General features: G+C 40.7%; 4 protein-coding genes across 4 annotated transcripts in view; 2 read left to right on the top strand and 2 right to left on the bottom strand.

Moving 5' to 3' along the window:
- Window positions 1–140: 140 nt before the first annotated feature.
- wdr12 (WD repeat domain 12) lies at window positions 141–6,567 on the bottom strand. The gene is made up of 13 exons (XM_058051990.2): window positions 6,348–6,567; window positions 6,120–6,214; window positions 5,933–6,027; window positions 5,743–5,849; window positions 5,523–5,638; window positions 4,900–5,054; window positions 4,786–4,831; window positions 4,629–4,714; window positions 1,713–1,853; window positions 1,535–1,640; window positions 1,334–1,466; window positions 1,114–1,186; window positions 141–308 (listed from the first exon to the last, which is right to left on the bottom strand). Exons 1-13 carry the CDS (start codon window positions 6,386–6,388, stop codon window positions 231–233), a joined length of 1,272 nt encoding a protein of 423 aa, XP_057907973.2. The 5' UTR covers window positions 6,389–6,567; the 3' UTR covers window positions 141–230.
- A 1,102-nt stretch (window positions 6,568–7,669) lies between these two features.
- nop58 (NOP58 ribonucleoprotein homolog (yeast)) lies at window positions 7,670–14,638 on the bottom strand. The gene is made up of 14 exons (XM_058051513.2): window positions 14,451–14,638; window positions 13,937–14,013; window positions 13,805–13,857; window positions 13,493–13,617; window positions 11,937–12,073; window positions 11,673–11,737; window positions 11,244–11,524; window positions 10,933–11,059; window positions 10,586–10,749; window positions 10,373–10,507; window positions 9,128–9,189; window positions 8,249–8,406; window positions 8,066–8,172; window positions 7,670–7,991 (listed from the first exon to the last, which is right to left on the bottom strand). The coding sequence occupies exons 1-14, from the start codon at window positions 14,493–14,495 to the stop codon at window positions 7,938–7,940; spliced, it is 1,590 nt and encodes a 529-aa protein (XP_057907496.2). The 5' UTR covers window positions 14,496–14,638; the 3' UTR covers window positions 7,670–7,937.
- Window positions 14,639–14,878: 240 nt separating this feature from the next.
- On the top strand, window positions 14,879–18,767 carry nufip1 (nuclear FMR1 interacting protein 1). The gene is made up of 10 exons (XM_058051514.2): window positions 14,879–15,187; window positions 15,610–15,683; window positions 15,776–15,880; window positions 15,944–16,006; window positions 16,075–16,151; window positions 16,210–16,302; window positions 16,547–16,719; window positions 16,836–16,976; window positions 17,687–17,901; window positions 17,996–18,767. The coding sequence occupies exons 1-10, from the start codon at window positions 14,986–14,988 to the stop codon at window positions 18,197–18,199; spliced, it is 1,347 nt and encodes a 448-aa protein (XP_057907497.2). The 5' UTR covers window positions 14,879–14,985; the 3' UTR covers window positions 18,200–18,767.
- A 951-nt stretch (window positions 18,768–19,718) lies between these two features.
- LOC131104395 (cilia and flagella-associated protein 47-like) overlaps window positions 19,719–24,863 on the top strand; it is a 52,820-nt gene continuing 47,675 nt past the window's right edge. Inside the window, exons 1-9 of the mRNA XM_078796829.1 lie at window positions 19,719–20,044; window positions 20,206–20,363; window positions 20,768–20,883; window positions 21,307–21,445; window positions 21,712–21,796; window positions 21,891–22,031; window positions 23,045–23,214; window positions 23,323–23,426; window positions 24,627–24,856. Of these exons, the coding sequence (XP_078652955.1) occupies window positions 19,901–20,044; window positions 20,206–20,363; window positions 20,768–20,883; window positions 21,307–21,445; window positions 21,712–21,796; window positions 21,891–22,031; window positions 23,045–23,214; window positions 23,323–23,426; window positions 24,627–24,856 (1,287 nt within the window). The 5' untranslated portion in view covers window positions 19,719–19,900. The remainder of the gene's footprint in view (window positions 20,045–20,205; window positions 20,364–20,767; window positions 20,884–21,306; window positions 21,446–21,711; window positions 21,797–21,890; window positions 22,032–23,044; window positions 23,215–23,322; window positions 23,427–24,626; window positions 24,857–24,863) is intronic.

The raw sequence follows: 24,863 nt of genomic DNA, 5'->3' as shown, positions 1-24,863 counted from the left end.
ATACTTCAAAGTGCAAGTATGGAAGTGCATCAATTGAGACTCACTGCTAGCTGAAAGGACGTTTAAGAGGACTTCAAACAATAAATGATTGTTTTTTTTTGCATCTTTGTTTGAGATAAAGAGACAACACTTGGTAGATGAAATCCATTTATGTTTGCATGATGAATTACATGAGAGTAATACTGGAAATGTGTGAAAATAAAATGGGTGTGGGCAAATGAATGTTGATGCTATGCCCCTGCATCAGTCTGGCAAGCCGAGTATCTGTAGGTGTACAACTTGTTATCCGCTCCTCCACTTAACATCAACTGTAAGGGGAGGGAAAAAGAAATATATATTTAGACATTTTTTTTTTAAAGGTTACAGTCTTAGAGTTTACACTTGCACGCAATTTGTTCCCAGGGTGTAACAATTCATTTACTTCGATTTATGGTCTTATGATACAACAACAAAAAAAAGTGTTGATTTGACTTTAATCAAATAACTTGCCATTAATTGTTGTTTGCTTGTTTGTTTATAGCCTTAATTAATTTATACCAGATTCCCTTACAAAAAACAACGGGAATTGAGGAAACTTCACCTGCAGTATCCGGGTATTTATTTCACTGTCCCACTTGTTGAATTTTCAGCTAAAAAGTTACTGAATCAATTTAAACTTACTGAATAGTTTCGGATTGTAAAATTCTAAATAAACCAATATCGTCCTTGAATCGAATAGGCTACCACAAATCATGATTTTAATTGAATCATTATTAGAACCAATTGTTACATTTCTGATGCATAAGGAGTTCAATATCTTCTAGGTCCCTTGCAAATGGAGAAATTAATAAAGCTAGGGGGACGGCGTCACGTGGGACACTTCTCGGATGCGGGAAGTGGTGATGACAATGCATATCCATTTTCATCATGCATACTATTGTATTTATATATACTTGACAAGGTGTGGGAGCGTGGTCATTTGGTGCATCATTGGGAGTTCATGCATAAAGAGAACGCAAACTCGTCTTCACACTTTTCAAGCGTGCCATAAATAAATCAGCGCATCGTTGCTGCGGCAAATTGCGGGAGAAAAATGTGTGCAAGTGTAAACGCCGCTATGTTTAACAGTCTTACCCCACTTTCTGTCCAGTCCACACAAAACACTTTATCTTCATGGGCTGCCAAGTCATACAGAGGAGCTTTGCAGCTAAAAAAAAAACCAATATAGCAACATTCATTCAATAACAACATTGAAATATGCTTATATAAGATACACAGGCCACACGCCGAGGTGCGCCGAGGTGCTAAGCATGAGCGTGTTCTGTATGTGCCAATAAAGTTTGACTTGTCACACCTTCTGGTGTCCCACAATTTGACCAGGTTATCCAGGGAACCAGAAACCAACTGGTGCTCATTCGACGGCGCCCACTTGACAGCGGTGACCCAGCCAGTGTGGGAGGTGAGTGACAGCAGCGTCAGCGAGCCATCTGAAAGCCAGGAGAAGAGTTAGGATAACAGAACAGGACCTGGTTAGTCCCCAAAAAGGAGCTAATACCTTTAGTGCGAGGGTCCCACAGCCTGATGTGTCTGTCGGTGCTGCCGGACGCCAGCCGCCGACATAGCGGCGAGTAGGAAACGCTGTTGAACACTTTGCTCCCGTTCTGTGGGATGATCCGTGCAACTTAAAGGGACGTCCTGTTTTAACGCTTCTCCGTGTCTATGCATCCACTTACCAGGATTGTCTTCATCTCTCCCGTCTCTGCATCCCACAAGCGGATGGTATGGTCCCAGGACGCACTGCAGACCTCCTCACTGTCGCACCACAGCACGGAGGACAAAGCCTCGGTGTGGCCAGATAACGTCATGAGCGGCGTCTGCAAAGCATAAAGATCCCGTCAGCTCAGATGACAAAGCCTGAAGGCTCTGCTCTTAACATCTCAAGTCCCAGATAGACATACGGTAATCCCTTGTTTATCACTGTTAATTGGTTCCAGACCCAACCGTGATAAGTGAATTCCGTCAAGTAGAATTCTTTATTTATAAATATTTTCAGAGTTACAGCATAGAAAACCAGACTTTCTAAATATGCTTTTTAACATTATTAGAGGCCTGTAGACATGAAATAACACCCCTATAGTCAACTTTACAATCCTGTAAGCTAACAAAGTAGACATAATAAAAGAAAATAAAATCTAGTGGTTAGCGCGCAGACCTCACAGCTAGGAGACCGGGGTTCAATTCCACCCTCGGCCATCTCTGTGTGGAGTTTGCATGTTCTCCCCGTGCATGCGTGGGTTTTGTCCGGGTACTCCGGTTTCCTCCCACATTCCAAAAACATGTTAGGTTAATTGGCGACTTCAAATTGTCCATAGGTATGAATGTGAGTGTGAATGGTTGTTTGTCTATATGTGCCCTGTGATTGGCTGGCGACCAGTCCAAGGTGTACTCTCGCCCCAAGACAGCTGGGATAGGCTCCAGCACCCCCGCGACCCTCGTGAGGAAAAAGCGGTAGAAAATGAATGAATGAATGAATGAAAATTTGTGCCTGAATCCACACTATATAAAAACTTAATGGATGGAAAGGTGAATACTCATTATATTAAAGAAAAATGGGAAAAATAGCTCAAAACAAACATTACAGAAACTGAATGGTTGGATATGATTATGACCCAAAACACCACATCATCATCTCGGGTCTGGAGGGAGCATTGCTGGAAGAATATAATACATTTTTCATTACACCAGGAATTAAGCAAAAATATCTTAAAGTTACCCAGCCATGCTTTGCGTCAGTGTGGTACAGTCAATGTCAACCATTCACATGTGTTTTGGTTCTGCCCAAATATCATTCATTTTTGGAAGAGGGTATGTAAAACCATGGAGAGGATTTTGGGTTACAGTGTGATTTTTTCATAATGAGACATTGTATCTGGGACACCTGGTGGAAGACTTTGTGTTAAGAGAAGATAGGTATTTATATAAAATCATGTTAGTAGCAGGTAAAAAAGCCATTACCAAAAAATGGCTTAATCCAAGACCCCCGGTACTGGAGGACTGGCTTTGTGTGATGAACACAATACATGACATGGAACTATTGACACAACAACTATTGACTGAAACAGACGTGTGGAGAAAAATGGGTGAAACGGACAATGTTCACGGACAAAAATCAAGGAAATGACTCAAATTGCACCATGACAGGGAATGTTGGATAGCCAAATTGTGTGCTGTGTATGTCCAGTGCCTCCTTTGTGTTTTGAGTGTGTTTGTATTAAGGATCGACCGATACATGGGCCGGCTGATATTTGCGTTTCTTCCTTGTATCGATATCGGCTGATACGCGCGTGGGTTCGCCGATGTATTTTTCCGCCGCATGATTTACAGTCAAGCAGAGGACCCCGCAACACACGTAGTCGCGGTACCCCGCCCCCACTGTTGAATCACATCAAGGGCGCGTTTTCACAAGTAATCGAGTTAGCTTGCTTTTAACACTTTACCAAGCCCATCACATTTCACTGGGTGATCGCTGGGCATAACAGTTTAAGTCATTGTGTGACAACAAGAAAGCCCAAAAACATCACATACCAACGCAACAGACGAATAAAAGCACTCTCACAACTATGCAACTTTAAATGCTTGTCGTGTTATGTGTGGTCTTTATCGTGTACAACACGAACTTTAATGATGAGAGACTATCGTACTAAATTGTGTCAGTGTGATGTGTTTGTGTGTGTGTGGAGGTGGGGTGGGTGCACGTCATGGTTGCACATGGTTGAATATTTATTCCTTTTAAAGTTGATAATGCCGTTTAAATGTGTGTTTAAGAAAACCGAATCCTACTGTGTTCAATGTTTACATTTCAATAAATATTTGTTTAAACATGAGACCTGTAATATTTGTTATCATGGTCATTTTTTCATGTAAATTGAGGGATCAAATGCAGTATCGGCCACAAATATCGGCCCAAGCAAAATCGGCCTTCGGCTAAGGGTGATGGACAAAAATCGTATCGGCCCCAAAAAAAAACATATCGGTCGATCCCTAGTTTGTATTGCTGTTGGCGGTTTGTTTTAAAAATAAAGAAATAAAAATAAAGTATTAAAAAAAATTAAAAATAAAAACTTGTGCCTGTGAGTTGCTAAAAATGTCCCGTCTACGGCCGCAACACTAGCCTGTTAGGGATTGTTGGGCCTGTTGAGATATTTTTTTCTACATTTACTTATTACTAAAGTACTTCTAAAATTGCACTTCTGGTTGGATGCTAACTGCATTTTGTTGCCCTGTACCAGTAACATGAGCAATAACAATAAAGTTGAATCTAATCTAATCTAATCTAAGGCCAGTTGCGTCAGTGATCAAGTCTGTTGCTTGTGTGTCATTACAGTAACATTACTGACACCTAGTGATCAGTGTAAATATTACATATAACCACACCATCTTTAATTGCTTCTTCTGAACGCATTATATTTGCATTTTACTTTATTTAGATGCTTGAAATTGACGCAAATTTGAAGCGCTAGGTGGCGAGTAGCTGACATCTGAACTTGTTTTGCTTGTTGTCTGTGTCTACAAAGTGCATAATGATACGAGTGTCACATAGCAGTTACCATAGCAACATAAATGCAACCACGCCTTTAAAAAGGGGTTACCCTGGTGAGGCCCAGCTGTTGAGTCTTCTGTTTCTTCCTGGGTCTGTCGGCGGTCTCCTCCACCACGTCTGCTTCTTCTGTGGGAACTGGAAAAGCAAAATAATTGTGTATTTGTTTTTGTTATTAAATAAAATATAAATTTAATTATTCAACGCACCTGCTGACCAGATTTTCAACATTTTGTCCCAAGAGCCGCTGCAGAACTGAAAGAATCCAACCAGAATTTGAATTAATCTGCTTTTTCCATCGCAATTGGCAATACTGACAATACCTTGGAACCGGTGGGGTCTGTGGCGACCGTGTCCACGCTCCCCGTGTGTCCCCTGCAACAATGCTTGGCCTCCAATTTGTTCTTCTCAGAGTTCCAGTCCCACAGGATGAGGGTTTGGTCAAGCGAAGCCGTCAACAGCAGTGAAGTCAAGCCTTCTGCATAAACCAGCAAAAAAATATCAAGCAATATGCTGCATTCATTGGTTATAATTGAGATATTATTAATATATGATTTATTTTATTTTCATGCATCTTAAAATGTCAGTTCTTTACATTTATATAGTCTGCATTATACAGATTTTCTGACTCTTTACTCCGAGGTTTGTTATTTATTCACTTATTTTGAATCTCTTATTTATTTTTAAGTTCCCTTTATGCATTTTTTATTTTCATTTACTTCTAAATTGCTATATTATATATATTTTGAATTTAGTCCTGTACTTATTATTACTGTTATGCCATGTTACACATATGGGTATCAGAAATTGAAGGTTGGACAATATGGGCATATCTGTTTTCAGCAAAAAAGCCAATATCGGACATCTCTATTAATTATGGTATTGTATATTCTGCATTTATTCATGGTAAAATTAATGGCCAAGCCATATATTTCTATGTGCTCACCCCTCTTAACCCAGGCAACATCTTTGACCACGTCTGTGTGTCCCGTCACTTTGGTCATAGCCTTGCCCTCCAAAGACCAGATACTGGCAGTCTTATCGTAACACCCGGTCAGGATCCTGCAAGGATACACCGCAAAACAAGTCGCTAACAGCACCACAAGAACAACATACAGTACTTCACTGTGGTGGAACATAGACCACAGCGTTGTCAATCATCTTACCATTCGGCATCTGCGTCCACGGCGCTGATCCAGTCGTCGTGCATCATACACTCCTCGGGTTCTGGCGCCGTGATCCGCTCCACGTACTCTATCTCGACGACCTCTTCCTGTTATACACACACGTAACAAATGTGAACATGAATGCTAGAACTGAATTAATGTTCAGCCGAAGCGCCAAGATCGGCCATACCGTGGATATGCCTTCTGTTTCCATGTGATGGACCAGCGCCGTTCGCAGGAACTGACCCCTGACCAGGAAGTCGAACTCCACCTTGCTATGAGATGCTGTGGAAACCATCAGAAGCACAAAAACATGTTAGCCAGACGTCTTACCATGTGAAATACTCAATAAAGCACACAATAAAGACATATCCAACCGTTTTTGGCCTCCAGTAACATGTTGATGACATTGCTGAGGTCCTGCACTTCAGAACTGGCCAGGATGGAGAATGGAACATCATCTATGACGTACCTAAAACCAAAAACAGTAAGCATTCACAGAAACAACAAAATGGTACACGTATTAGAATTTTAATTGAATATGTCACTGTAGGTTACATTACTTAGCTATCCTCGTCTGGCTGTGTTTGTGTTAGATAACTTACCTTGGGTTTTCTGTGTAAAACCTCGCCTGTAATTGCGACATTTTGTTAACTTATCGTGTGTGGAAAACGACTAAATAAACAATACTTCAGGACTCAAGCGTTTCATTTCCCGGTCATGTACTGCAGTAGTCTCGCCATGTGCTAGCATGAAGGAATGGCAATCGAGCGCAGCAGAGTCGAACGCGAAATGCATTATGGGAAGTGACGTCAAAATTGACGAGTCGTGCTCCAAATTTTGTTATCGCTATTCAAGTAAATACAGAACCAGTACCGACGCAATGTACTGTATTTTTAAAAATCTTGTTGATTCGTTGATTGTGTTTCTAATCAGAGCAAATTTGATTTGAGTCATATTTTGTCAACAAACGTATTTGTGAACACATCAATTTGCAGTACTGTATTGTAATGGTGGCTGTATATCAGCCTTTTATTTGTAGTACACTATGCAGATACTAACAAACTCAACACTTCTTAGTTCTCTTCCACGGACTCATTTTCCAAAAGCTGTCTATGGCGTTTTTCCTCATTAAGTTCGTGGGGATGTGCTGGAGCCTATCCCCAGCTGACTTCGGGCGAGAGCGCTAGCCAACAGCGGGAGACGTATAAACACACAGTCATTCACACACAATTTAGAGTCGCCAATTAATCTAACAATATTTTTTTAATTTGGGAGGACACCAGAGTAACTGGAGAAAACTGTCAATACTTCCTAGTTCTCTACTTCGACGGACACCAAAAGCTTGATCCAACCAGCATGAAGAAAATTACTGCCATCTATAGCCCAAACCCTGAACTGCAGCCCAGGACTAGGCAATACAGTACTGTATAACTGTCGCTAAAGGAAAATGCATGGGCAGAGTTGTCACAGCTAAGTTATTATAATTGGATAGTTACAGTAGAGTGTACATTTTATATATATATATATATATATAGTAATGTTTTTTAAGGTACAATTCTACAGTAATTTGTCTCGACTAAAATACTATCTAATGTGCTGATCTTGTAATGTCTTACCATACTACATCCATCCTTTTTCTATGCAGCTTACTCTCACTAGGTTTGCAGGCTACCATACTACAGTACATCATCTGCATTTAATGCCATAAAGTTTAAAATCACTTCAGCCTGCAAATAATTGAGCTAGTTTGGCATATTTTTATGAACACTGGATTGCCTTCAGCATCTTTAAATGACACTAAATGCATCAAAGCGTCCGCATCATTCAGTTTTTCCTGTATGCAGCCCTACCACCTGACTGAAACTATGAAAAATGTGTAACAATTAGAATTCTATTGCGTCGTCATGCCATAAAAAAAGAACAGTTTCTGCAAAAGTCATTTATTCCATGTCTTTACAGTCTTCAGATATGTCATCTTAAAGACTGCACTGAAACAAATGTATACGGATGTTCAAATAAAAATTAAATCAGGGGTCATTTAAAACTTCAATCGTGTTTTTTTTCAGTCATCTGCAGACTATCGATTTGCAGATACATGAGATTATTCTATGAAGCACTAAATACAACTTTGCCCTCTTCAAGATAACGTAAGTGTGCGATAGGAAAAAAAACAAAACAAAACAGTGTCATTTTCAGTCTTCTTCCTCCTTGACTTTCTTCTTCTTCTTTTTCTTTTTCTCTGTTGACTAGAGATGAAAACATTCGCATTAGTTTTATTTTTAAAATGTTTAAAAAAAGCTGACCTGAAGCGGTGTTGTACCTCTGGGATCTCAACAGGCTCTTCTTCCTCCTTTGGCTCCTCGGTCACCTCCTTCTGCTTCTTTTTCTTCTTCTTCTTGGGCGGCTCTGCAGTTTCCTCTTCTGCCGCTGATAAAAAGATGCAAACGTGATTTAAAATTCATGGAAAAAAAACATTTAACACTGCCCGTCAGAATGTACTTACCTGCAGCTTCAGGTGACGTTTTGGCCTTTTTGGCCTTCACTGCAGGTGTCGAAAGCAATTCCTCCTCATCCTCCTCATCCTTGACCTCTTCAAATGTCCTCTTTCTTGATGTGGAAGGGATTGTAGAATCCCCGGATGGATCATACACCTTCACTTCACTGTTGGGAGGAAACATATGCTTATGCCCTTATTCATACATGTAAACAAATGTAATTTAATAATTAGTAACCAAGGGATTTTGTATAATCACTTCAATATCTGAATTAAATTAAATTACCAGAGATAATTCGTCGTCTATGAGAGAGAGGCACAAGGGCCAACTGGCACTGCAGTTTTAAGCCATGAAAACGGCCACCAGGTGGCAGAAGTGCGTCTGTTAAGAGCTCACCAGCCAGGACCAGGTTGAGAAGGGTGGAGGACTGTAGAGTGCAGAGGTTTATACTTGCAAAAACTTCAAAATTTAGTCAAAATAATTTAAAATGGCTGGTGTGGAAGGGTTTTAAATTTTGAAAAATGTCCGGAATTGCATGAGTAAACTATGATTTGAAGTTATATTAACATTAAATTAATCATTTTAAAATTATTTTAGATGACAGCATTAGTTTTGACACACGACATGTTTTTCCATACGCAGTTTTACGCCTAAATGTCCAGAAAAGTAGTAAGCGGCAGTGCTTTTGCAAGTCATTTTCAAATTTTGGCTGATTCGCTTTTATTACAAAAGGCAAAAGGTGTGTTTTCTGCCTGAGGGGGCTTACAAATGCTTAATTTTAGCAACATCTTAACCTCTGTTAATACAGAGGCCAGAATCTTAACTGTTAGCAGCGACACAAATGCAACCACACTGGCCCGAGGGGTTGAAACCCTCACACTAGTTACCTTTTGTGCTGGTATTTGTCTGCCTTTGCCATCGCTTTTCCTGTTCCGCTGATTCGTCTGATCTAAAAGAAAAAAAAAAATTTATTCACCACTTGACAAATTGTACAAAATAACATACCAATATCATGGTAGGGGAAACATTGGTGCATACACATAATAAACATAAGGCAATGGGGTCCAAAGTGAGGCCTGGGGGTCATTTGTAGCCCACGGTTGTCTTTTTTGTTGGCATGTAGAACAGCAAAAAAATTAGAAAATTTGTAGTAATTTTGAGCAAAATAAGCCCAAAATATTTAGATAATTAAGTTGTCATCTAACAAGAAAAATATGTGATTTTGCAAGAATAATGGTAAAAAGGCAAAAAGTAAGCATTTCTATTAACATAAAATTTAAATACTTAATATGGGGAAAAACCTTAATTTTTGGAAAATTCGGTTGCAGAAAAAGTTATGTTCTGAGAATGAAGTCAAAATACTTATGAGCATTCCAAAAATACAATTTGCAAGAAAGTTCGAAAATTTGAAAAAGAGCAGAGAGGAATTAAACCATTGTAATTTGTCAAAACAATTGTGTTCTCGCGCTCCATGTTTCGCATATTTTTTGTGCAATTTTAGTGCTTTAAAAATTATTTTTAAAATATATGAAAGTGGCGGCACGGCGATCTAGTGGTTAGCGCACAGACCTCACAGCAAGGAGGACCAGGGTTCAATTCCACCCTCGGCCATCTCTGCGTGGAGTTTCATGCGTGGGTTTTCTCCGGGTACTCCGGCTTCCTCCCACATTCCAAAAACATGCTAGGTTAATTGGCCACAGGTATGAATGAGAGTGTGAATGGTTGTTTGTCTATATGTGCCCTGTGATTGGCTGGCCACCAGTCCAGGGTGTACCCCGCCTCACGGCCGGAGACAGCTGGGATAGGCTCCAGCACCCCTGTGACCCTCGTGAGGATAAGCGGTAGAAAATGAATGAATGAATGAATGAATGAATATATGAAAGTTGTTACAGGCTAAAACGAGCCCTTTAAGAAGAATTGTGCAACGTTGAGTGAGTTCTGTGCTTCAGCACAAGGTGGCTGTCTGTCTATTCTCCTGGCTACTTTGTGGACTTCACTTATTGCGGACCATTTTTGGAACCAAGCCCGCCATAAACGAGGGAACAAACAGAAATTAATAGTGGCCCATGCATCATTTCATGTTTCAATGTGTGGGAAACGTTCGGTCACCCCTGACATAAGGGAATACTTACTCCTCTCTCCTCCAACTGTCGTAATCTTGACTCCAGTTTAGCTCGGTTCTCCGCTCCCATTTCCGCATTTGTGTCCTCCCCCAAGGCATCGTAGCGGATAGCAAGGGATGTTTTGGCTGCCAACATTCTGGAGATCTGGGGAAAATGATAAAAAAAAATTAACTTTTTATAATGAACTCTTTACTTTAGTTATACTTGTTACCCTGAACGCACCTTGCCCTTGTTCTTGGCAGTCGTCTGGCCCACCAAAGAGGCGTGGTAGATGAGACCGTACTTTGGTGTATCCTTGCGGGTCTTCAGGGCTCGGAAGAGTGCCTTCTCTGCCCCCAGAATCTGAACCGTGGAGGCCGGGTGCTTTGCCAGATTTAAAAGCGAACCTGGGTCCAAAAAAACAGAGTTATTTGGGACCAAAACAGAAGCTCCCGTGGTAGGTTCACTTCCAGCAAAAAGCTCAGATGAGGTAGTGACTTAAAGACATCACAAATATCAGGAAGGCGACACAAGGTCGACATCATCACAGCGCCGGCTTCGTCTGGGTCGGCCATTTCCGTGTCACTCACCAGCATGCGAGATGAGACGAGCGCCAACCAGCTCGCCCACCATTACTGTCAGGTTGGGCGCGATGGCCATCATCCGGTTCTTCAGGTAGTCGTACAGCTGGGTGCGGTACTCCGTTATCTCGATCACCTACAAATAAATGAGACAGTCAAAAAGGAACGAACGGCTGGTCTCCCACAAAAAGTTGTCACATGACCATTCAGATGAGGTAGTGACTGAAAAAAACAACATGATGTTTCTGAGAGAAGACATTTGTCGTCATCATCACCAAAGTCACTGGAATCCCGGAAACAGTCGGCGTCAAAACGCATACCTGGGTGCAGAGGTGGCGGATGTTGCTGATGTCCTGCTCTGACACTTCGGTTCCCATGGAGATCTCGGCCGCCAGTTTCACCTCCGCCTCGATCTCCTCGGGGAGTAGGGCGGAGAGATCGCTGCTGGACACATTGGTGCGGTCGCCGACCAGGCAGACCGTCTTGCAGTAGGCCAAATTGTCGGTGACGACCTTCCCCAGCTCCGGGAAGTGCCAACCGTACCACTCTCTGCAGCGCATGATGTAATTATTCAACTCCTTGTCCAGGTCGTCCAACAGAGCTGTAAAGAAACCAAACACCAACAATGACCATGTTGCTTGTTGTCATATTTCTAATGTAAAAAGCGGAGAGCAGAGACAGCACATGAAATCCAGGGTTGTACACACGCACACACACAGCAACGCCTCATAACAAATGATGCAACTCACATATGGCCTGCACAATCATGGTGTCCACTTTGTCTGGGCTGAACTTCAGCTTGTAGCGGGACAAACTGGGGAAACAAGGAGCAAAAAGAAAACACGGTGAGGAACAAGTCACACGCCTATACGCAACCTTGCGCAGGAGAAGCTGCTATCTCAGTGGTAGTGACGAATGCTGAAATAAATCTACAGTGGTGTTTCAGACAGCAAGGTGTAATCATCGACAACAGTTCCATTAGACACCCCCCCCGGAATGCGCCAACCACTCACCTGTGAGCCAAACCTAGGGACATGGCGCTTATTTCTCTCTGTGGCAGCCCCGTGATGAGGGCCTCCATCTGACTTCTGATGCACCTCATCAGTTCGGCTACGGCAGGGCTGTGGATGCAGCTCAGGTCCAGTTTGTCCTGAAAATATAAAATCAAATATGAGTTTAAATGGTAATGGTTTAATTTCATTTGAACATGCATCAGATTACAATTGAGTGCATCACATGATCAGTTCCCAGTTCCACATGTCCAAAAGGAGTAGGAAGAAGCAAAGCTTATTAAATCCTACCCCTCCATCTGGTACTTTTACAATCAGTAACTGTTACATTTGTTCACTTCCTGCTTTCCTAATATCATTTTTATTATTTTTAATTTAATTTAATTTTTGTCACATACTGAAATATGAGGTGATATGCAAATGTTTAAACTTTTTTCTAAATAAAGAGGCGGGAGTTGAAAGTGTTTTTCATGCGATTAATCCAAAAATAATCTAGTGATTAATTGGTTATTAAAAATAATAATTACTTGCAACCGTACAAATATTTGAGGTACTTTTACAATCAGTAACTGTTACATTTGTTCACTTCCTGCTTTGCCAATAGTCTAAAAAAATTATTTTAATTTTATTATTTTTTTTACTTTTTTAATTTTTTTTTACATTTTAAAATTTTTTTGTCACGTACCAAAGTAGGAGGTGATATGAGCATCCAATGACATAATGGGTACCATAGTAAGTGTCAATATAGTGATATATATAGCACATCATGACTGGTTCAAGACTCTTCATCCTTGTATTTAGCAAACATGAACTGCTTGTATTGTTTCTTGAATTGGCTCATTGTTGTGCATTGTTTGACTTCCTTACTCAATCCATTCCATAGTTTGATTCCACATACTGAAATGCTATGCTAACGCTAACATAGTCTTAGCATATAAGTGTTTCAAATGTAGTTCTTCCCTGAGGTCATATTTCTCCTCTCTTGTAGAGAAGTATTGGATGATTTTTAGCTAATTGGTTATTTTTTTAGCCTTATGCATTATTTTAGCTGTTTGAAGATTAACTATATCAGCAAGATGAAGTATTTGTGATTTTAAGAAATAAGGAGTTAGTATGTTCTCTGTAGGCGGCATTATGAATTATCCTTACTGACCTTTTTTTGCAGTACATTTAGCGAGTGAAGATGGCTTTTATAGTTATTATCCCATATTTCCACACAATAAGTAAGATATGGTAGAACCAGAGAGCAATAAAGAGTGTGGAGTGATTTCTGATTGAGAACAAATATTGAAATATTTCTGGCCACCTTATGTTGTATATTTGTAATATGAGGTTTCCAGCTCATATTTTCATCTATTGTGATCCCCAGAAATTTATTTTCCTTCACCATTTCAATGTCTACACTGTCTATTTGTATTTGCTGGTGCGTGTCCTTTCTGCTGCTGTAAATGACAATGGACAAACTCATCTTCCAACGACCAACACGCCCAGGCACGCGATTCGGGCGAGGCGTAAAACCGCAGCTTCTTCGTAATAGGACTACAAGTCTACTAACTTACTTTGATGACTCCGCCGAGTTTTGCATCGCTGACGGCCAGCTGCTCATGCGCTTCCTTGGCGACCACCTTCTTCAGCACCTTCTTCAGGCTCTTGCCGATCTTACCCTCAACAAGGGCGGTGGCAGCTGAAAAGGAGGTAACAGACGTGGGGGTTGGGGGTACACAATCATCAGAAACAGCATCCGTGTACCATGTGGGAATTTGATGTAGAGTTACAATGAATACCGGTGCAACAAAATGATTTACCACTAATAAATGCATTTATAAGTAAACACTAAAACACTCTGTTTTCACTGCCTGGGGTGTCAGTACCTGCTAAGGCCTCTGTCGTGTCTTGGAACTTCTCAAAGTGCTTCAGTTTCAGTCTAAAAAGAAATGAACAGTTTGGTAAAGCTCAAGAGGTAGATTTTTGTACTAATTATGACATGCAGCATCTCAACTCACATTTTATTCGCTTTTTCGGGGGTTTCAAACTCCTTATATAGACTGTCGACTTGTTGCAGTTTGGATTCATCGAGAACCTGGGAGGTGAAAAAAGGCGAATTGTGAAGACTTGACGCCAAGCACGCTGTCGCTCAGTTGGTTAAAAATCAACATGTTAAAAGGAATCAATATTGACATTGATGTGATAACTAACAGAATGAATAAAAGGTGTGTGGAAAGTGTAAAATGGCTAAGACGATAGTTAGCATTTCAGCCATATGAGCTCACACACGTGGTTGGAGGGCCTGTCGATCCGCGGTTCAACTTAAGTCAACTTACAAAATTTTCGGAGTACAAAACGCAAATAGAGGATGTCCAGTGCCTAATTCACATATTCGTTATCAAAGATAATAATTCACGGGAAAACGTTGCGCTCGAAACTACATATTACAAAGTAGCAATGATGCTAAGCTAACTCATGTTGCTAACCCACGTTTATCTATGATAGGAACGAGAAAAGTGTGGGGAGACTTACTTTAAAAATTGCATATCCTGCAGCGGTCTCAAATAAGACGAGCATTTTGGCTGCTCTTTTCCTTAAAAACCCGGGTGCGCTTTATTTGATGACCATTCAGGTAAAGTTGCAAAATGGTCTGCCTTGGGGTCTTTCGCAGGAGTTACTTCTGTCACGTTGCCTGTTTCTTCTTCTTCGCTTCATTTTTTTAATGGCGCGTGGTGACATTTGGTTGTAATATCGCCCTCTGTTGGACAAAAATTTAGCTGAAAGACAAGGTTAATTCCTTCCACGCGAATTTTTAAAAAACCGTTTTGAATTAAAAATAGGTGTGTTTGGTGTATAATTACAGTATTTTATATACTTCTCCGTTATATTTTAATATCTTTAATATCTTGCATTATTATTTATTTCTCTTCCCATCGAAGTTCATGTCCGGTTGAAGCGGAAATGACGTAAAGGGTTACGACAAAAACAACCACATGTGAGAATTCCAGCGCGAGGAGCCGACATTTATCCATTTCAGTTTTCGTGAAGGGACTGAGGGGTGTACGGCATGGATAAACGGGGCCACTACCCTTCACCGAACTTCGAATGCCCTCCGCCGAACTCCATACAACTGACATGGCCGCAGCAGCAGCAGCAGCAACCTCGCACAAGCAGTTTCCATCACAGCATGTGGACTTGGAACGAGGGACCCTCCGAGTCCGGCTGGTGGAACCATGGGGCGGCGTCGGGGAACACTCAGTATTCATATGGTCAGCTTCAATGTTCAAGTACTACAGTTTTATGTGTTTCAATTCACGCACTTTCGTAGTTATAGTTGGTATTTGTAGTGGTTAAGTGAGTTCACAAACTGCAGTGCATTGTCAGTACCCGAATGTTGCACACATTTTTTTCCCCAAAAAGTGAGTGTGTCCATCTCCATCTTGGCTACTAAGAGGAGTGGAGGGACTCACTCTCAGTGGTTGCTATTCGCTATTAAAATTGAGATAAGAGGAAGTGGATAAATAATGTGACTGTTAGGTGGGCAGTAACTATTAAAATTAGCCCCCGTCCCTTCCCAGACTAAGTACACATTTTGAAGTGTAAGTATGAAAGTGTGTGAATTGCAACATGGCCTCTGTTGTCTAATTATAACACATCACGTTGACTAAATTACTTTCATTTATTAATGTAGGCCAGAGTTCCGGTCATGAATGGTATCAAGCTGGATATCAAGGTTACAGACCAACAGGAAACCATGGGAAAAGGGTAAATATGTGACTGATTTGCATCACTTCCCACCAATATGCTTGTTTTTCTTTTTTGCACACTGCAAATGCATCCGTCTTTCACTCACGCAGCATCAAAACAAGAGAGAACCTGAGTTTTTGCATTTTTGTGACACCTGTGACCGAGGTTTCAAAAACCGGGAGAAGTATGAGGAGCACGTAGCTCAACACGTCAAGGTAATGTCTTTGTTGCAGTACCATATTTGAACTACACTTACATACATGTACCCCACTCTGTAGTGTTCTGTACAGGACTGCAGTTTCACGGCTCATGAAAAAATAGTCAGCATCCATTGGAGAAATGTAAGTAATGCTGAATCATGTAATGATGTAATGTCATTACGTTTGGTAAAATGTGTGCCGTTTTGTAGACCCATGCACCAGGAAAGAAAAGAATCAAGCTGGACACCCCTGAAGAGATTGCAAAGTGGAGAGAGGAAAGACGCAGGTTGGTGATCGAAAATGTTGCGTTTGGATTTTTTGACCTCATTGCCATTTATTTCCAGGAACTACCCGACTGCGGATAATGTGGAAAGAAAAAAAAAACTGATGGCAGGCCGAGAACAGACTGGAGCGGTTTTGGAGACGGCTCAGTTTGGGTAGTTTTGACTTTTTTGTCGTGGGGTTTCCACACTTTTTCCACTGATAGTGTTTTGATATATTGAATTTTGTAAACAGGAAAACCAATTCATGTAGAAAAAACAGCCTTCATGTTAGCTTTGTGTTATAGAAGACAAATTGCATTATTAATTGTGATATTCATATCAACAACAATATTAAAATCATGGCATCTCTGCCAAAGTTAAAGTATTTATATACCTTATTATATGTTCTGATGTGTAGACGAATGAGAGGCAGAGGACGTCGGCAATGGCGTGGAAGAGGTCATCAAGGGTTCCGGGGGCAGCAGCCCCCAAGTCCTTTGGATAGCGGCGCTGCAGCCGATAGACCCCCACCCCTCACACGTCCTGGCCAGGATAGCGATCCACTGGGAGCGTTGGCCAAAAGTGACAATGGTAAGTGCAGGAACAGCACAAATTCCAGGTCTGCATTCTTTTGTACTTTTTCCACATTTGTGGGCTGCTGACATTTTGTGTTGTATCGTAATTGTCTTCCCTCGCATTTACTTCAGATTCTGACAAAGACGATGCAGCAGCTGACTCCAGGGGCCCTGGTCTCGTTGTGGCCCCGAAGCAGATGAGCTCAGCTCTGGGGTCCCTTGTGGCCAACTATGGCTCCTTGAGCGAGAGTGAAAGTGATGATGGAGCACACGGTGAGTTTGCCACTTTACTTTACTAAGCTAGTTTTGGGTTTATTGGTTGGCTTTCCCCATTTTCCATGAGACACTACTGTTTTCGATGGCCAGGATGGCTAAATTGCTAACAGTTAGCATGCTAGCACCTAGCAAGGTAGCACTGAGCACACACAGCTCGACAACAGTTTTGTAGTGAATTTGCATCAAGCCTTATAAGTTTAAACCATGTTGCCGTTTTAGACAGTTGAGCAACATGCTAATAGCTGGCATCCTATCACCGGGCAAGTACACTTAAGTACAGCAAGTGGTACCGCAGTTCTATAGTGAACTTGTAAGTTTAAACCATTTCAAACGACCAAAATTACTAACATGCTAATAGTTAATAAAAATAGTTTAATTTTATACCATGCCATGTAGGTTTATGTCATTTCAAATGGCGAGCATGCTAACAATTAGCATGCTACTGCCTACCAAGATGGCACTGAGTACCAAAAGTGGTATGGCAGTTGCATAGCGGTTTTATATCATGCCAATAACATTTAAACCATTTTTAAATCGAACATGTTAACAGTTAGCATGCTATTGCTATTTTGATGTTGGAATTGCATCAAAAATGGTCTGGGATAAATAAATAACAGTTGTAGTTGTTGAAGTATTGCTTTAAGTGTTTTGTTTATTATAGTTCTTGACAGCGGACTGTTCTAATCAAGGGGTTCTCTGTCTTTCAGTATCCACTATACAAAGAACCGCAGAACTGCTCCAAGAAAACAAGGTTTTGCTAAAGCAGGACGCACAACCTTCCAGTATCTCCCACAGCTGGTCTGCCCGTAATACTCCCAACAACCCAAGAGGACGAGGAGGCAGAGGAGGTCGAGGAGGAAGGCACGGCCGAGGCGGACACAATGATATGTTGCAGAAACGAAGACCCACTCTCCTTGAGATGGTGAGGAGCTGCTTGATGTAGAGAGTCCATGTTTTTTTTTAATTCCCCAGCAATTTTGAGATGACTTGGAGCTTCTGTGTTTTCTTTGGTCTAGCTCCTCGCCCCCGATATCCGCCACGAGAGGAACATCCTCCTGCAGTGTGTTCGATACGTGGTCCAAAGCAACTTCTTTAAGACCAGGGTCCAACCTGAAGTAAAGCCGGGGACCGACACAAGGCAAGAAGTTACGAATGGACAGCCATCAGAGGAAGTCAGGACTTTGTCTGCCTCTTCGGTTGCTGGTGAGAGATGTCTGTGAACATCTCACAGCCGCCACTAGTCCAGACCTGGAGATTAGCGCAGAAGCTAGCGCAGAAATAAACATTACTGTTAACCGCTGCTTGCCGGAGAATGCGCTGGCTCACTTTAGTCACCCATTTTCCCCTGGACTGGCGTGTTATAGACTTTCAAGCGACAAAGCGAGTGACCGAGCTGGCTCTGGACGACAACAAGATGGCCAACCTGGCCTCGGTTCACCATGTGACCAATCAGTGACCGTGCTGGTCGTGAACCACAAAAAGCCAGTGATGGACCATCACATGGAAAAGTGGTCCATGGTGACCAGGTTGGTTGTGGGTGACCACCGAGTGACCAAGCGGGTTGTAGAGGTTGACAACTACTAGATCCCAAAACAGCCATGATTTAACTGCATGCCATGAAAGTGTACATTTATAGTGATGAAATATGGCAAATTTATTTTTATGGATTAGTGGAGCAATTCAGACTTATAATATTTTCCTTAATTTCAATCATCATTTTGTCTGATTTATATTTTGGAAAGTACATCAATTAATGTATTATATTTTTCTCCAAAAATAAATGTTTTCAGATCCAAGCAAAGTAATTTTTTGTCATTCCAATTGTGCCAAAACTGTTTTTATATATTATATATCATGATGATATACAGTACATAAACATATACATATAGAAGTGACGTATAGGAAGCAATTTGTATATAGCCACTTAATGGCCGGGTGGTTCCATTCTAAGAAACATGCATGTTAGGTTCACGTGAATGTGCCCTGTGACCAGTCCTGGGTGTACCCCATCTCTCATAGGCTCCAGCACACCCCTGCGACTTTAATGAGGAAAAGCATCTCAAAACCTACAAGTGACTCGAATAATTTGGCTTTTTGACCCCAAAGCTTTCCTGCAAACGTATCCCATGAAGTTGAAAACAATATCAAAACTTTCTCACGTGGGTTGCAGGCGTGCTGGAGCCTATCCCAGGATAAGCGGTAGAAAATGAATATCTGTAGAATAACTGTAGCAAAATTAATAACAGTTATTTGTGGGGGGAAAAGACTCACACAAGTCCATATTACCACACAAGTGTCGAGCTGATATTTAACCTATCCATGGTATCGATACCATCGATATTTGTATCGACACACAACCAATTTGACGTCCCCAAAATGGCAGAACCATAAGCTAGCCCATTCCCAAAAGTTTATTTTTTGCAACTCAAGGTAACTTTAAACCAATTAGACTATTGTAATTATTTAATCTGTGTCAAATATTGAAGTTAAACTGTTTGGACTATATTTATTGAATGAATCTAATCTTAAACAACTCCGGGAAATGTCTCCGTGATGTATACGTTAGCTTAAAATTGCGGCAAAACTGACGTGACATATTTTACAGCAAAAATTGTAACAAATGTACAATCATTTTGAACCATATTATCTATTTAACTAAACGAAACGACATACCCCACAAGACGCGAAAACAAAACAAAAAAAATCGTCGCACTTAACTCGCATATTAACGACAGTAAAAACGTGAGGCGCTTTCTTTCGAACATTTATGGCGTTACGTCAGTTACGTTATTGATGTTACCATGGTGATAGCGACGCAAACAGTTCTGACGGCAAACAGATGGGGGGGAAAAATTCCAGAAATATTGCGTTGACATCCGTACAAGTACATTGAGGAAAACTATGCATTACAGGTGTCAATCATGGCAGAAGGTTGCGTTCAAGTCACTCCGCCATTTGTTGAGTTCAAAGACGTGCAAGTGGGCCAGGTTTACAAGACTGGTATCACGGCCACTAATGCTGGTAGAACCATGAAGGAAATATGGTTTGAAAGGCCCAAACGAAAGGTAAGGCATATTTTGCTTAATAAACTGCATATACTTTAATAACATGTTAAACAGATAAAAGAACAGTTAACAACTGTAATAACAGTTAATACTGTTTAGAGTTGGTAAGGCATTTACAATCGTGCAAATATCTTATATATTTTTTCTTTTTGTTCCTTCAGATTTTCAAATTCTCCGCACCCAGAGGTGCAAGGAATATAGCTCCGGGTTTGTCTGTGAGTGGCGTGCTGGAGTTCACCCCACAGAGGGAGGAGAAGATCACAGACTGCATCAACATTCATATAGATGTCGTGCAGACCATCGAAGTGCCTGTCCGGGTGTAAGCCACTATATCTCATTTTGCCAAATAACTTCCTGTATTGCACGGCGGTCTAGTGGTTAGCACGCAGACCAGGGTTCAATTCCACTCTCGGCCATCTCTGTGTGGAGTTTGCATGTTCTCCCCGTGCATGCGTGGGTTTTCTCCGGGTGCGTGGGTTTTTCCTCCCACATTCCAAAAACATGCTAGGTTAATTGGTATGAATGTGAGTGTGAATGGTTGTTTGTCTATATGTGCCCTGTGATTGGCTGGCGAACAGTCCAGGGTGTACCCCGCCTCACGGCCGAAGACAGCTGGGATAGGCTCCAGCACTCCCGCGACCCTCGTGAGGAAAAGCGGTAGAAAATGAATGAATGAATGAACTTCCTGCATTCACGTTTCATGTTGTGTTTGTGCTCGTCTAGTTTCCCAAGGGCTTGCGCCCTGTTCATGGACTTGGAGTTGGACTTTGGCTTTCTTTCCGCCAGCGGTCAAATGATTAGTCGACAGATTCCCATAAGCAATCAAGGCTCAGCATCAGGTAATGATCCATTGTCATAAACTCTTCAGAATACACAGTTTTCTTATTATTCATGTCATCTTTTGGGATGATATCAACCCATAAGAACCTAGACTCATGTCTGCATGAAGTAAAATGATAATGGAGGGATATATGACCATGTGGAACTGCCTCCTCGCCCAGTCTTGAACCAGCTTGATCAACCCATGTGCCTCCCTTGCTCACGGTGCAATCAAGAATAACAGCGTCATAAATCAAATGTAGATATTAGTCAATGACAACACAACTGAACACAAAATGCCGTTTTTAAATGAAACTTCTGATTAAGGAACAAACAAACCCAAACCTACACGGCCCTGTGTGGAAAATGTGATTTGTTTAATGATCTGAAACAACACAAACATGCGAAAAAAGTGTGAAAAAGATGTGTTTTTTTAATTATAGGTGTATTCCAAGTACTTCACAGTGGAGACACTTTTGTCAGACTCTCACCCGGCACTGGAGTTATCGCGGCTGGTGCCACCAAGTGGCTCAATGTTGAACTGCATGCTGACAAACCCAGACACGTAAACGAGAAGGCGATGTAAGATTTGCTTTTCATTGCAGTTCAAGTGGAATATGCACGTTATTTTGTTTTAGTTTGTCCTACAGTGACACACACAATGTTGATTAACAAATAGACTACAGTGACACTGATTATTAGTAAACAGACTTTGACCAATTTCCACCATGCGTTCATTCATTCAAGGAAAAGAAATTCTTGTATATTCAATTTTAACTGAATCTGCAACAAACTTTGATGAAAATGAAAGACTGTCTTGGTAGACGTGTTGCATTCTGCTTCCTCAGGGTCAAGCTCCAAAACCAGGCTCCTGTAGTTCTGAGTATCAGGGCCCAAGTGGTGGACCAGCGTCTTGAGGTCTTGGACACAAAGGTACTTCATTTAGTTCTTGTGTTGTCCTGTGATGTCTTTATAAAAGTCGTGCCAATACACTTAGTGGATCTCTCTGTTGTGCAACATTCTACAGGGAGTCTCGCTGTCCTGTCTGTGGTTCGGACCAGTCTACTTTGGGACATCTCGTGTGGAGCGTGTGGTCTTGAACAACAACGGACCCGACGCATGTGACTGGGTTTGCCTGCTGAAGAGTTCTGCTGCTGGAACTGAACTAGTAAGGGCCAGATATTGGTCTTTGATAATTAAGAAAATATAATAATATTTAAGAAAATTATATATATAAGAATATATAATAATAGAATATATAATTATAATAATATATATTATATAATAATATATTATTTATAAAATTATTATATAAAACATATAATAATATTTAAGAAAATTATATATATAAGAATATATAATAATAGAATATATAATTATAATAATATATATTATATATATTATATAATAATATATTATTTATAAAATTATTATATAAAGCATATAATAATATTTAAGAAAATTATATATAAAATTCTCCCCGTGCACGCGTGGGTTTTCTCCGGGTACTCCGGTTTCCTCCCACATTCCAAAAACATGCTAGGTTAATTGGTGACTCCAAATTGTCCATAGGTATGAATGTGAGTGTGAATGGTTGTTTGTCTATATGTGCCCTGTGATTGGCTGGCCACCAGTCCAGGGTGTACCCCGCCTCTCGCCCGAAGACAGCTGGGATAGGCTCCAGCATCCCCGCGACCCTCGTGAGGAAAATGAATGAATGAATGAATATATAAAATTCTAAATATAAAATTATATATATATTTATATTATATATTTATAATATATATATATATTATATATTTATATTATATATTAGATATACAAATTTTACAAAAAATTACAAATTTCCCCACTGAGGGACGAATAAAGGCATATCTTATATATATAAGAATATGTGATATAATATATAATTATAATAATATTATATATAATATATAGATATATTATATAATAGATAATATAATAGATATATATATAGAAAATTATGTATATATAATTAAAATATAATTAAGAAAATTATAATTATTATAAAAGGTACTCTGCGCTTTTTCTCTATTTTTTGTCTAAAATATATACATTCATTTGATTCATATCACTCACACACACACACACATATATATATATATATATATAGAAATGAAGGGAAGGATAAATGAATAAATGAATGAAGTATCTGTGTAGGGAGGAAATCTTGACAAGAGCACAGACGCCGCCCTGCTGGCTAGAATGGAGCAGTGCAGTCCAGACGCCGCCATCCAATGTTCCGTATTACAGTGTATTCCAAACCAAGGCCACCTGGGACCATATAAGAAAACTACAGTGGCTGTACGCTTCAGTCCCATTGCCCACAGGTAAACTTGAAATTGAGTAAATTTTGAAATCAAAATGCAGTGTCAACATTTGTATGCACCACCACACCTTAGTGATGAAATTCACCTATTTTAATTTCCTTTCCTCAGATTACATCCCAAAAAGCGTGGTGACCAAGTAAGCCGGCAGGACTATTGTCTTTTTCTGCACTTCGACACAGTTGAAAGTAAACATGGCTTCACTCACCCAAACGGTATGCAAATTACAAAGTTTACAGTACTAATAGTACTTTTGGGTTGGGTTATTCTTTGGTTTGTGTTTTCTACAACGAAATTAGCACAGCAGCTCTGTTAGCTAAGAGTATAAAATAAAACAATAATCTAAGTGATAATACAGTGGTGTGAAAAAGTGTTTGCCCCCTTCCTGTTTGTCACACTTAAGTGTTTCAGATCATCAAACAAATATTTATAATATATTCATATATGACAACACAACTTATAATGCAGTTTTTAAATGCCACCCTTAGCGGCAACAACTGCAATAAAGCGTGATAACTTGCAATGAGTCTCTTCCAGCACTGTGGAGGAATTTTGGCTCACTCATTTTTGCAGAATTGGAGGTTTTTCCAGCATGAAGCCTTTTTAAGGTCATGCCAATAGGATTCAGGTCAGGACTCCAAAGTCTTCATTTGGTTTTTCTTCAGCCATTCAGAGGTGGACTTGCTGGTGTGTTTAGGATCATTGTCCTGCTGAAGAACCCAAGTTGGTTTCAGCTTGAGGTCACCGACAAATGGTCGGACACTCTCCGTCAGGAATGTTTGGTAGACAGAAGAATTCATGGTTCCATTTATTACAGCAAGTCTTCCAGGTCCTGAAGCAGCAAAACAGCCTCAGACCATCACACTACCACCACTATATTTCATTGCTGGTATAACTGTGGCAAGTGTGGGCCGGCAGTTCTTTGGATGTTGTTGTGGGGTCTTTTGTGACCTCTTGGATGAGTTGTAACTGCGCTCCCGGGGTCATTTTGGCTGGCCAGCAACTCCTAGGGAAGATTCACCACTGTTTTTTACCTTTTCTGGATAATGACTCTCGCTGTGGTTCACTGGAGTCCCAAAGCTTTAGAAATGGCTTCACAGGTAAATTGGTTCATTTCAGTTATGTTTTAACTGGGTTAGGGGGGCAATCATGTTTTCATGAAATGCCCCACATAGGTTTGGATTTTTTTTCTCAGATAATAATAAAAACTTTCATTTATTTTTAAACTGCATTTTATGTTCAGTTGTGTTGTCACTGACAAATATTAAAATTTGATTATCTAAAACGTGAAAAACTAAGAAATTAGGAAGGAGCAAACACTTTTTCAAACCACTGTAAATAAAAAAAAACATCTGCACAAGGTCCTGAATTGTTTTGATGAGCAAAATATTTTCTTTTTGCTTGTCTCCTGACAGGAAACAGCATTGTGGAGTTAGCGGTGACAGGTTCGGGGCTGCCCGTGGCTCTGCTTCCAAGTCCGTCAGATAGCTTTGACTTCTCCACTTGCAACGTGGGTCATCGCACGGAGCGCCTTTGCGTGCTGCAGAACCTATGCCCCCATCTTTCTGTCAACTTCCGCTTTCGGAGGTTAGCGCATTTTGGCACTGAGCCCTCCTCCGGCACCATCGCCCCTGGGCAGCATCAGGTAAGAC

This window comes from Doryrhamphus excisus, linkage group LG15, assembly GCF_037039965.1.
Source record: "Doryrhamphus excisus strain RoL-2023G ecotype Guam linkage group LG15, RoL_Dexc_Guam_v1.1, whole genome shotgun sequence".
NCBI lineage: Eukaryota > Metazoa > Chordata > Actinopteri > Syngnathiformes > Syngnathidae > Doryrhamphus > Doryrhamphus excisus.
The sequence above is the reverse complement of the archived record's forward strand: the minus strand, read 5'-3'. Positions and strand labels throughout refer to the sequence as shown.

What these genes read in the sequence shown, in the direction of transcription:
- wdr12 (XM_058051990.2), bottom strand. Translation starts at nt 6,388, where the DNA reads ATGTCGCAATTACAGGCGAGGTTTTACACAGAAAACCCAAG. An exon ending in TTTTACACAGAAAACCCAAG is followed by an intron (nt 6,215 to 6,347) that starts GTAAGTTATCTA and finishes TTTTGGTTTTAG; the next exon opens with GTACGTCATAGATGATGTTC. An exon ending in AACAGCTGGGCCTCACCAGG is followed by an intron (nt 1,854 to 4,628) that starts GTAACCCCTTTT and finishes TATGCTTTGCAG; the next exon opens with ACGCCGCTCATGACGTTATC.
- nop58 (XM_058051513.2), bottom strand. Translation starts at nt 14,495, where the DNA reads ATGCTCGTCTTATTTGAGACCGCTGCAGGATATGCAATTTTTAAA. An exon ending in TCCCTAGGTTTGGCTCACAG is followed by an intron (nt 11,738 to 11,936) that starts GTGAGTGGTTGG and finishes TTGTTTCCCCAG; the next exon opens with TTTGTCCCGCTACAAGCTGA. An exon ending in TCGTCTCATCTCGCATGCTG is followed by an intron (nt 10,750 to 10,932) that starts GTGAGTGACACG and finishes TTTTGGACCCAG; the next exon opens with GTTCGCTTTTAAATCTGGCA.
- nufip1 (XM_058051514.2), top strand. Translation starts at nt 14,986, where the DNA reads ATGGATAAACGGGGCCACTACCCTTCACCGAACTTCGAATGCCCTCCG. An exon ending in CAGGAAACCATGGGAAAAGG is followed by an intron (nt 15,684 to 15,775) that starts GTAAATATGTGA and finishes TCACTCACGCAG; the next exon opens with CATCAAAACAAGAGAGAACC. An exon ending in TTGGAGACGGCTCAGTTTGG is followed by an intron (nt 16,303 to 16,546) that starts GTAGTTTTGACT and finishes TCTGATGTGTAG; the next exon opens with ACGAATGAGAGGCAGAGGAC.